At 41.0% G+C, this 12,365-nt stretch overlaps 1 protein-coding gene across 6 annotated transcripts in view; it reads left to right on the forward strand.

Annotated features, from left to right (window-relative positions):
• Musk (muscle associated receptor tyrosine kinase) overlaps positions 1-12,365 on the forward strand; it is a 73,451-nt gene that overhangs the window by 44,679 nt on the left and 16,407 nt on the right. For all 6 annotated transcript variants that reach the window (XM_005362218.3, XM_005362219.3, XM_005362222.2 and 3 more), the window contains 2 exons: positions 1,458-1,617; positions 6,024-6,030. In XM_005362218.3, coding sequence (XP_005362275.1) covers positions 1,458-1,617; positions 6,024-6,030 — 167 coding nt within the window. The remainder of the gene's footprint in view (positions 1-1,457; positions 1,618-6,023; positions 6,031-12,365) is intronic.

Raw genomic sequence — 12,365 nt, forward strand, 5'->3', positions numbered from 1 at the left:
GCGGAGGAGGTGGAAATTTTTTCAATTAAAAAAAAAAAAACAAAACCAGTGCCATTGTCCTTGGCTTCTCAGTCAGCCCTCATTGTCCTTGAGTTCAGTGACCTCAGTTCAATCCTTGAGCGCCACATCATGGAGAGAGCCAACTTGCCCTCTCACCCACGCCATGACATGAGTGTGCCCATACACTTATGCAAAAATAAATAAATGAAATATAACTTAAAATTAAAAAAGAAAATGTGGGCAGTCTTAACTATATAGTTGAAATGATGACTAGCGAGTGAATAAGCATTTGTAGAATTAATCTTGGCAATTACATGTTAATATGTTGATTAATATTCTGCTTCTTCAAGAACATTTGACTTCTGGTTTAAGGGTCCAGAATAGTTTGTATGAATGTCTTAGCTCCACAAACAACTTTTCATACTATACATCTATCAAGCTGAGGTCCATTTATAGAGAAGTGCCCAGATGTTATGAAGTCTAAAACCTCTTAGTCTTGTCTGCCCCTATCTGTGAAACAGGATACAGCTTAGAACACTTACAAAGAGTATCATTGGAACTTGTATTAACTTGTATTAACAGTTATCTGTTGCTGCCTCACAAACCAGGTCAAGGCTGAATAGATTAAAACAATACCTTGATTGCTTTTCGGGCTGAGGGGGGTGGGACTTAATTGGGGGAGGGGGAGGAAAATGGGAGGCGGTGGCGGGGAAGAGACAGAAATCTTTAATAAATAAATAAATTTAAAAAAAGCTACATAGAAAAAAAAACCAATAAAAAAAAAGAAACATACAGAATACCAAGCAGACAGGAACATAAAAGAAATTCCCCACAAAAAAAAAACAAACAATACCTGTTAGTGGTCACAAGTCTGTGGGTCAACTGGGTGGTTTTGCTGGTTTGAGCCAGGATCGCCAAATACTAGGCTAGTACAACTCTTATGAGCGGCAGCTGGGGTGGATCCTGGTTAGTTTTGAATAGCTTTCCTCATAGGTTTGTGATTTGGAGCTTCTACTGGGGGATAGATGGGCCACGTTTATTTCATTCTCCAGTGTCCTAAGGTTTCTATTGTTGTGAAGAGATATCATGACTACAATGATTCTTATAAAGGAAAACGATTAATTAATTGGGGCTTGCTTATTGGTTCAGAGGTTTAGTCCATTATCATCATGGTGGGAAGCAGGGTGGAACGCAGGTAGACATGGTGCTGGAGGAGGAGCTAAGAGTTCTACATCTGAATTGGTAGACAGCAGGAAGAGGAAGAAACACTGGGTCTGGCTTGAGCATTTGAAACCTCAAAAGGCCCAGGGATGGGGAACCTGTGTCTGTGTTTGCAGGTCTTTCTAATGCCTGTTGATCGTGACTGAAATGCTTTGTCCTTTTGTACCAGACTGCCAGTGTGGTATATTAGGAAAGGGCAATCTCCTTCTATCTTTTATTGTCCCCATACCCATCAGGTTTCCTCAGGGTCCATTCAAGAGAGTGTGAAAGACCGGGTGATTGACTCAAGACTCCAGCTCTTTATCACCAAGCCAGGACTCTACACATGTATAGCTACCAACAAGCACGGAGAGAAGTTCAGTACGGCAAAGGCTGCGGCCACAGTCAGTATAGTAGGTAGGTGCTGCGTGTTTGCGCTCCTCCAGAGAAGGCACAGAAGGCACGCCACAAAATCCGGGTGGATGCTGGGGATGCAAACTCAGGTCCTCGGGTTTGCATAGCAACCACTTTTACTCCTGGAGTCACCTTCCTATCTCCAGTAAACACTCGCTTAACATCCACACACAGAAATGTTCGCAGACTCAACCGATTGATGAGTAAAACGGGCTTACTCAGAGTGGGATTGGGATTGGTGGAAGAGGAGTTCAGAAAGAAACACGATTCTTAGCATATGACAGCCTCTTTTACCTCCCTAGTCTCCTCAAGGCTAATTCCTTGTTCGTTTTGACACTCTTGAATGATGGAGACATAGACATTGACTTGGTTGTATTAAAAATTAAATTTCAACATTCTTGCTCAGATAGCAGATACCAATTTGTAGGGCCTTATTTTTCTCTTTCTTTCCTTTCTTTTTTTCACTATTTTTTCCTTCCCTCTCCTTGCCTCCTCCCTGTCCCTATCCACAAGTCATCCCTCCCTCCCTCTGCTTCTGTCTCCCTCCTTTCCTCTCCTTCCCCTCCCTTCCTTGTCCCCATCTCCCTTTCTGAGTTCCTTCCTTCCGTCCTTCCTTCCTTTCCTCCCTCCTCCTTCTCCTGCACCCCCCCCCCCCATCTGGATTAAGCAAACTTCCCAAGGCTCTCAGAAACGTGGGGGATATTTAACATGGCTGGGTCAATTTCCGTATGGCTGTTTCTTGAAGGCATTTTTTACTCTGTGTGTGTGTGTGTGTTTGTGTGTTCACTTTCCTGTGTATCTAAGTGACAGCAAGACTTGCAGGTATTTTCACGGGAAACAGCTGACACATGGGTTTCTAGGTTAGCTACATTGTGTTATGAAGGGTTATTTTTCAAAGTTAAATATCCAAAAGACTTCTAGGCACATTTGTGGAATTCCTAGAGGTGGAAATAATCCTTGTATCAGGAAATGCCAGGCATGTCAGCCTCATAGCAGGCCTACTGTTCAAGGACTAGTCAAAAGGTACTTGGCCTGACATGTAAGGCCAGCACTGGAGGATTCAGGGCCAGCTCCTGGGGCCTGCTGTTTCTTATTACAGCCTATTCCTTTGATCTTCCCTGATGGAGAACTTTCCATCAGTGCCTATGATTTTGAATCTGAAATGAATAAAGGCCAAAGAGTATAAGTAGCAGTAGACAAGGCTGGACCTTGGGGACATGCCCACAAAAGCAAGAAATAGGGTCCCCCTACCATCTTCTCAGAGGATTTGTCTGTCTATAGGGTCTTAGGTCACTGCGTCAGTTAAACGGTATCATTTCATCTAGGCAATGACAAGATGCAAATTCAATTCAATATGCTAAAGAGAACAATAAAATGATCGCCACTTACACTGCACTTTGCAGTTTATAACGGGCTTTATATGTATTTATTAAATATGATGAGTGTGGCCCACTCTGTGGGGCAGAATAAAACAAATACCGATTAACAATGGATCTTGCTTTCCAAGGATGGCCATGGAGAAAGGAAGTTTTCCAGCCATGGGCATGCTGGCACAGAGCCTGTTCTGTCCCACAAATACTGACTGCACAACAGGAGGGCAAGAGAGGTTGAAGGGAGACAGGCCATTTGGGTGGACATGGCTATGAGATGGATAGGTTGAAGTGTGTCCAAAAGTCAGTTAACCTCTGCGCTGGAGAACAGAAGGAGGTAGCAAGTAACGAGACAAGTTTGAAATGTGAAGTGCAGTCGGCTTCTGAAGAGCCCAGATTGGGTCAGCCCATCCTCCATAAATGAGAAGTCATTTCTTCATTGTAGAGGAGGAAGCAGGTGCTACGGCCAGATACACCCTTCAGCAAATCAACATGTAGGAAGTGACGGGAGGTTGGCGGGCATGCCCCGCTGGAGACTCCTCAGTGAGCCTAGAAAAGACATGCTATCTAGAATACAGTGGCAATGGCAGGTAACTGAGAAAAGAGGAGGGGATGCCAGAATAAAATTGAGGCTTTCAAGTGCTCAAACGTGGCACTAAAGTTGGAGAATTAGTTAATATACGCTTGAGATTTCAATATATTCTGTTGAAAGGATGAGCACATTTACATAGGGATATTTCAGGCACATATATGATTTAGCTTAGCTTTTTCCTCCACTTGACAGAAGACAAATATTATTGTTGCCAGTCTACAGAGGGTCCCAGTTATGCAAATTCTTGGTGCTTTAGTGATAATCCCTTGCTCGAGTTCCCCCTTCTTCCTTCTTCCATCCCTGCCCTAGATGGCAAGGAAGAAAGAGGCTTGCCTTCAGTGGTGCTCTCCGATCCTTTGAATCTAGAATCTGAAGCTGGAAAACTTGTGATTTCATCTCTTAGCTGGGCTAGAACCCAAAAGGCTTCCCTGGATGACTTACTGCCTGTGGGAACTTTCTAGAGAGTTACAGCTCTTGGCAGCTCAGCCAAATCCATCATCAAATGCCTACATAGAGTCTGCTCTGTAGCCTTCACCGTGAGGTCACCCTGTCTACCTCCTCTGAGACCTGAAGGCAAGCCTGCTGACTCCTCAGAGGCCTGTGTCCTCCGTGGGCCTGAAACCACCTCTGCCTCTCCTGTAAGGTGTGCATCAAAGCGTAATTTAAACTTCCTCACTCCGTCTGTTGTCCATGTATCCACATCATACTGATCTGCTGACTCTGGTGCTGTCTTCCCACGTCAGGGCAGGAGACCCTTCTGCTGTGCTTTGTTTTTAGAATTCCAAATGAGAAATCACAAGCAAAGCTCTTTGTTTAGCGTTTATCTTACTAGCTATTTGGTATACAGAAATTAGGCTCCACAATCTACAAAATTGTGTATTCAAATTCTGCACCTCTTTACCTTCTTCTTGTTCACCACAGACCAGCTGGGAGGATCCGTACCCCTAGTGTGGTAATCTTTAATCTTTAGAGCCTCTTCATACAGATACCAAGATAGTTGCAGAGACAGCACTGTGAGCAATAAGAAAAGAAGCTAGGAAACAGTTGTTACTACCCATTCATCCTGTGGCCTGATCTTGCAGAAACAACCAACGCCCCTGAGCACAACTGGCTCATGTCTTACAGAGTAGCAGCATCTCTCCATCCCTGTCCCAACCAGCAAGAACTAGATCCAATTCTACTAACAATGAAATATACCAACAGAGAGATGCATAGTCCTAACATGTAATGGAATCTTCTTTTAAAAATTAAACAATTATGATTATTTGTGGTGTGTGTGTGTATGGGGGTGTGGGGTGCTCATGCCCTGGCATGTGTAGAGGTCACAGCACAACTCTGTGAACTGAGTTCTATATTTCTACCTTCATGTACTTTCTGGAGCTTGAACTCAGGTCTCCAGCGCAGGATTCTCTTCTACCCACTGAACCACCTAGCCCTCCCAGTGGACTTGTCTTGTGTCACAGCACTCCATAAGTTATGAGAGAGCCAACATAGGGGCAGTGTCCAGGGCTAAAGGATAAGGATGAGCAGCGATGAAAGACCAGAGGAAACCACAGTGGGACAGGGAACGGAATACAGGAAGGATGCCTAGCTAGGCAGGCAGCAGCAGAGAAAGAAGGGTTTTTCAACTGCTGTCGCAGCAGAGCTGAATGCAGCAGAACATCAGTCACTTCCGTAGGGTCAATGGCCATCAAGACTGGTGATATCAGGGTTGACTGAACTAGTCAATGGGTCTGACAGTAAGGTTGTGGATGTCACTTTAGAGTTGGGAAGAACTGAGTCCCTAGGAGTAAGACTTGAAACTATCCTGGAAAGCGTGGTCCATTGAACTGGAAAAGGACCATCGAGGTGGAGCACACAGCATCTGGAAGAACTTCCTCTATAACCTAGCAAGCTTGAATGGCTCATAAATTCAAGAGGACACAGCGAGGTGACAAAGTCCCAAGATGACAATGTGCAATCAGCGTGCTGAAATGTGCAGCCAGTGTATTGAAATCCAGACTTGATATGCACACAGAGAAAACTCTGTTACTTTTCTCCAGTATCTATCTATCTATCTATCTATCTATCTATCTATCTATCTATCTATCTATCTATCTATCTATCTATCTATCATCTATCTATCTCTTCTATTTTCCTATCTGCCTGTCTACCTTATCTATTAACTTAATCACAAAATTTGATGAAATGGGTATTTTCTTTCATGTGTGACTGGTGGTACCCATGGCAGTCACAATCTGAAATGATTCCAGCTCCCGGGGACAGTACTGTCCTAATCTCCCCCAATTCCACCTGTTAATGTAGCCTCTAGCTTCCCAGTAGAAGCAGAGAAGTTCCCAGAACCTTTGGTTTTAGTGGTTAAACTGTAAGTTGAGCATGTACTGACTTTCCTCTGTTCTTTTTCTTTGTCTGTGGTTTCCTATGGACACTTCCTCTCCTGTTACCAGAGTGGAGGTAAGAATTCTTTATTATTCCAAAGTTTCATGTCACTTGTGGTTTTGATTTACCATAACAAGGATTTGTCTACTGAGAACTATAAATTTTTGAGCATTTCTCGTGTCTAAAGCTGCTTCATATTTTTATAAAATGATAAAAAATGAAAGGTCAACTGAGTATTTACTATGCATCAGATGCTCTCCATAGGTTATTTGTATCCTCCAGCTAGCCCTATCACATAGAGACCATGATTGCCTCTGTCTTCAGAAAAGAAACCGAGAAACTCTTTGCACTGAAAGCTCACTCAGGTAGAGATGAGGCAGTTTGAATGCAGCTCAAGACTAACTCCAAAAGTCTTCTTGTATTTTTCCAAGAGATAATAAATATCAACTTATAGAAGTTTTAACTATAGCATTTTATATTAAATTGACTTTTATTAAAACTCTATATGGCAACTCGACCTAGTTCATGCATCTAATTCCAACCCTCCAAAAGGTGAGTCAGAAGGATCAGATGTTTAAGACCAGGCTGAACTGCATAGCATGTTTAAGGCTAGCCAGGCTACATAGTGAATTTGAGGTTAATGTGTACTACATGATACTTTGTCTCAACAAGCAAATGAAAGAAAAAAAAAGACAATCAAGCAATTTACCAGGTGTGGTGGTGTCTACTTGTCAGACACTGGAAGCTAAAACAGAAGTATCGGAGTTCAAAACCAGCCTTGGCTTAAGCAAACCCTGTCTTGGAAAACCCAAAACAAAACAGGTGAATAAACAAACCAAAAAAGCTTTCAAAATGCCACAGTGTGAAATAAGTACAAATGACTAATTTATAATAGCAATAATGACCACTGCAGTTAGTGTTAAGGTGCCCGTTCTCATTTTAACATTTCAGGGACTTTATGGGGAGGTGTTTTTATTCATGCTTTTCCATACAGGGACCCAGATGCAGCAAAGGTTGCTAGACTTCATGGGTCACAAAATGCTAGGCCTCCATCAACATTCAGGCAGACAGACTCCAGAACTCAGGCTCAAAACCACTGCACAGCAGTGTCCTAGCAATGGGACCAGAAAGTGAGAAGAATGTAAAACTCTAGACACTAGCTTGAATTCCACAGCATATAATAACTCAAAACACAATAAAATGTGGTTCCTTCTAAATCTCATCTCTGCATATAGAGCCTTAATGTTCTGCTGTGAGGTGAGTTGTTAGCTATTAAGTGCTTCTCTCAGTTCCTAGAGGTGGTATACTGCCTCGTAAGAGCTTGACAGTGAAGCCTAGGATATGTACCTGTATACTGAAGGAAGGGTCATATAAAGTAAGCACAATAGGAGCTGAAATACAAGCCATTTGACAATGAAGATACACGTGACACCTTTCGTTCCCATAACTGCCCTTCGTGCCTTTTTAAAACCAAGTACTCTATTGTTGGAAATATGTTGGAAATGGACACACAAAACCAACTTTACTCTCCCATGCCCCTGGAGGTTTGTATTTTCCTGCATAGAAAGATTAATTGTATGATCGCGTAATAGTGGAATCATAGATTCCAAGGGCTGAAAGAGTAGACATAGGTCATCTCCATAGAAGTGAACTCAAATGAAGACGTTCAAGCATATTAGTAGATAAATGGACGCTAGACAAAGAACAATTTCCAGCTGGATGTGGAGATGGCGCAGGTCATCCCAAGCCTCAGAAGACGGGGACAGGAAATGGGGAAGTTTTTGAGGCCAGCTTAGGCAAAGGGAGACCACGATTCAAAAGAAAAAGGAACCACCCCATCCACTTTTCTCTTGTGATAATATAAACACTCTCCGACTCTGCTGATAGTGAGATATTTATTGCTGGCCTTATGAATTCCAACTTAGAAATTTTTATTAGTCTTAAGTTAGTTGTATCTATAGACAAAAACCCACTTTTAGAAATTTTTTTTTGGTTTTTCGAGACAGGGTTTCCCTGTGGTTTTGGAGCCTGTCCTGGAACTAGCTCTTGTAGACCAGGCTGGTCTCGAACTCACAGAGATCCGCCTGACTCTGCCTCCCGAGTGCTGGGATTAAAGGCGTGCGCCACCACCACCCGGCTCACTTTTAGAAATTTATTCTAAGGAAATAATAAGACTTATGAACACTAGGCACACTGCTTGCACTCATGGATATAACATATAAACATATGTATCTACTGATAAAGGAAATTGATTAGAAGCTCTGTTTTTTTTTTAAGGCACAGACAAGGTTTTTAGTATGTTATGGGGCAAAAATGCAGGATGCAAAAATATATTTACAGCTTAATTCTGATATTTCTGTATATAAAAATATATAACTTATTATACACAAATATGTAATATAGGAAATATCTGTCTATGGTATTAATATATGTTAGGTTTATAAATATATTTATGTCTATTTTATTTGCTCTTTTAGAATTTCATATGGTTTATATTTCTTAATCATATTCTATCCCTGTTTGTTTCCCAACCCCTCTTAAATCTGGCCCACCCCTACCCACCCAAGCTCATGTTCTTTCTCTCTTTTAACTTCTGGAAAAGACAAAATCAATTTTCCCCATTTTTCTTTTTTTTTTTAATAAAAAGAGCTTCTTTTTTATACTCTAGTACATTTTGTATAGAAAAAGTTCTCAGCTTTTGCTCACAGGAAGCACGAGAGGTCATGTCCTCCTCACCGAGGACATCACGCTTGGCAGTTCAGCCAAGTGACATTTGATCGCTATGCTACAGCGGAGGTTGGCTAACATCCTCTATAAAGGGTCAGATATTAATATATTCATTCAGTGAGCCATAAAGACATCATTAAAACTGCTTGGCCTGGTGGTTTAGCCCAAAGCACCCGTGGAAAGTGGGTAAGCAGGTACAATTGCCTTTTAAAAAAAAAAAAAAGAAATAAATAAAACTTCATTTGTGGACATATATTTGATGAGCATGTAGTTTTCACATGTCATCAAATGTTCTTTTTAGTTCATATATATATATATATGTATGTATATATATATATAATATAGATATCATTCATTGCTCTCCAGAGAAAATAAAGTCTTTAAAGCAAAAGCATAAACTTTAAAATAAGAAGGCTACGACCTCAGCCACATAGAGGAACAAGTTGAAGAGACCTTTCATAGGACATGGTGACCAGAGTTAATAATAATGTAGAGAATTCTTTTAAAAAGATTTCTAAACAGACTCAAATTGTTCTCACCACAAATGGTAATATGCATTTGAGATAATGCATGTGTTAACAAATCCAACTTAGCCATTCTATGATAAATGTAAATGTCTAAGTATCATACACAACTTCTGTCAATTGATTAGTTAAAAAGAAAATTTTTCTTAGACAAAAGACTGAAAAAAAATGCCATTTATATGCCACTTTGAAAAAAGAGTGTCCCTCATGGTGTGTACATGTGAACATTTAAATTGGTTTTAAGTACATGTAATCATGAGTAGTCATAACTGATCTCATTCCCAGGTTTTAAAATATTATCAAAAATCATGAGGTCCTTTTTTGAATCTGGGTATTTCTTTAAGAGTGGAGTCTGACAGGTCTTGAGTTATACGTGCTGGCCTCAGCCTTAGCAAAGGAATGAATCACTGACAGACAACAGGCAGCGGCTTTGAAGACAGGGAATGGCTAGGAACCTCCTTCGGCATCACCTTTGTAGGGGAAGTGCGGCAGTTGCTATGTAAGGGGAGATCCGAGGAGAGGGACGGCTATCGAGTTTACCTCCACTACAGGAGCGGGTGTCATAAACCAAACAGGACATAGCTGACCCTCTGCATATGCCCTTGGACAAAGTTCAAAGGAAAGAGATGCTCCCTCCTTCACAGAAACAGGAAGGTAGTCCTTCGGGATGTGATTCAGACTTGTTTTAGAAGAGAGGAAAGAGGGGAAGAATCGCATGAATGTTCCATTTGACTTCAGGGCGGTCCTTCATAAGAGACAGCGAGGGAGGAATCTAGGACCAAATACCCGTTCTTGCCCCTGCAGAAGGTGTGCAGCCAGGTCTGCAGTAAGGAGGTAATACAGGAATGGGTATCATGTGCAAGGCTAACTCCTGGATTGAAGAGCTGGTTTACCGGAACAGTCCAGAATAGTCGGCTTTCTGCAAAGGGAGCTCTGTGACCTCTACCCCACTGTTCAAAAGAGTCACAGAACCAGCTGCCCTCAAGACAGGAACTATGTGTCAGGAACTGTGATAGAGACATACAGTCTCAGGTGGGCAGTGGGAACGCCCACAGAAAACACAGGGGTAGAGGGTTTGTATTCACCTCAACTCCCAGTTCTTGCTGGGAGCCCCATTCAGGGTTTTTATTAGTATTACTTCATGATAAATTTAGAAAGTCTGTAGACTAAATAATTCAATTTGCATCCATTTCTGGTATCTAAAATTAGATAGCTGTGTAAAATTTGAGTTTTATAAACATCTTCAAAAGGGGGGGGGAGGGTAAAATACCCAAACTGTGAGTAGACAGTTCATTGGTGGTTTTTGTTTTTTTTGTTTTTTTTTTGTTTTTTTTTTTTTTTTTGGATTTTCGAGACAGGGTTTCTCCGTAGCTTTTTGGTTCCTGTCCTGGAACTAGCTCTTCTAGACCACGCTGGCCTCGAACTCACATAGATCTGCCTGCCTCTGCCTCCCAAGTGCTGGGATTAAAGGCGTGCGTCACCACCACCCGGCTCAGTTCATTGGTTTTTAAGAGGCGATCTCTAGATATATAAGATATATCTTTCTATACATTAATATGTATATATACACATAGTGAATATTTGTATGCTTGGGTTGTGAAGGTAATCAAGCATATGTACGCTAGCAAAAGTCTTCAAAACCTGTTCAACTCTCTTCTTCTGCTCTTTTATTCTTTGATTACCAATTTCTTATTTCTGAGACCATTTTTACTAGTTTTCTGTAGGGTCTTTTTCTTTTTCCAAAAAGACGTGTTTTGTTTGTGCAATTAAGGGGAAATCACCAATGTGTATTATATTTTGATGTTCATGGAAAAACAATAGCTCCATTCAGTAGTTAGCACTCGACATTAGGACCCGGATGAGTAGCCCACGTTGTGAGACACATTCAACTTTTACAGGATACAGGGTTGGTTTGTTTTTTCCTGCTCTTATTCACTCCCTCATTTTTACCAAAAAAAAAAAAATCTATGTAGTACTGTCTCACTTGTATTTTAATAAATAAAACTTGCCTGGGGTCAGAAAAGCAAAGCAGCCAGCCACTGGTTCTTACCTCGACCTCAGTCCGAAATGACAGTCCCGCCTCCAGGAATCTCAGAATGAGACTGTGTCTGAGAGCTGTCTCCTCCTGTCCTATAATCCACTCCAAGGCTGGGATTAAAGGTGTGCACCGCTACCGCCTGCCTGTCTATAAGGCTGGCCAGTGTGACTGTTTTACTTTTCTGATCCCCAGGCAATTTATATTTCTTAAAACACAAGTGAAATGCCACTAGAAATACGTGAAACTGCTGGCAAACCAGGATGTGCTCCTTCTGGTTGTTGGTTGTTAGTCTGTTTTGCTGAGCTACAGTAACCACAACTTTTTTTTTTTAATGCCACAACAAATTGGCTTCCCTAAGTGGGTTATTTTCTGATTCAAGGCTTTTTATTTTAAATATCCCCTATGAACTAATTGGCATAATAATGGTTTTGCTGGCCAATTATTAAGTGACCAATCCAAACTGAAACTATCTTATGAAACATGGTTTTATTTGGATGCATGGTGTCTTGTTCTAAGGGGTTTGTTTCAAAGACATGACAGTGTTAATTTATACAGTATGGACTTTTTTAAGTTCAAATAGTGTTCCCTAAGCATTTAGAAGTTCACAAAATTCAGTCTGCTGAATTTCTATACTCTAAATCTTTTATAGACTGGTAATGAAAAGTTAAATCTTAATAGTAAATATCTACAATTAATAGGATGCATTTAATGAGAAATATGATTGAAGTTTTCCATCCCGTCAGTGATTGAGATCTCATGGAAACCATAAGAATACAGAAGCCTATGATGGGGCCTACACATGATAAATATTCAATAATTTCCAAGGAGTCTATGAGTTATTATTGTCCCAGTCAAGAAGTGACATAGCCAAGATGGGAATGTACTAAACATTTTGGGTACTTAGCTATGGTGACATAGATTGTTCTGAAAACTGCTGATACTTTTTCCACAGGAACAATTAATATGTTCTCTCATCTGTTATCCACCACAAAGGATATTTATTCTTGGATTTTATCAGTTTGTGTGCAAATCAGTATGTGAACTGACTGGAGCAAGAACAATCATTCTGTGTATAACGTAAACAACAAAAATGCCCAAATTCATTCAGTTCTCCATCGTTA

Source organism: Microtus ochrogaster, linkage group LG5 (assembly GCF_000317375.1).
Source record: "Microtus ochrogaster isolate Prairie Vole_2 linkage group LG5, MicOch1.0, whole genome shotgun sequence".
Classification (NCBI taxonomy): Eukaryota; Metazoa; Chordata; class Mammalia; order Rodentia; family Cricetidae; genus Microtus; species Microtus ochrogaster.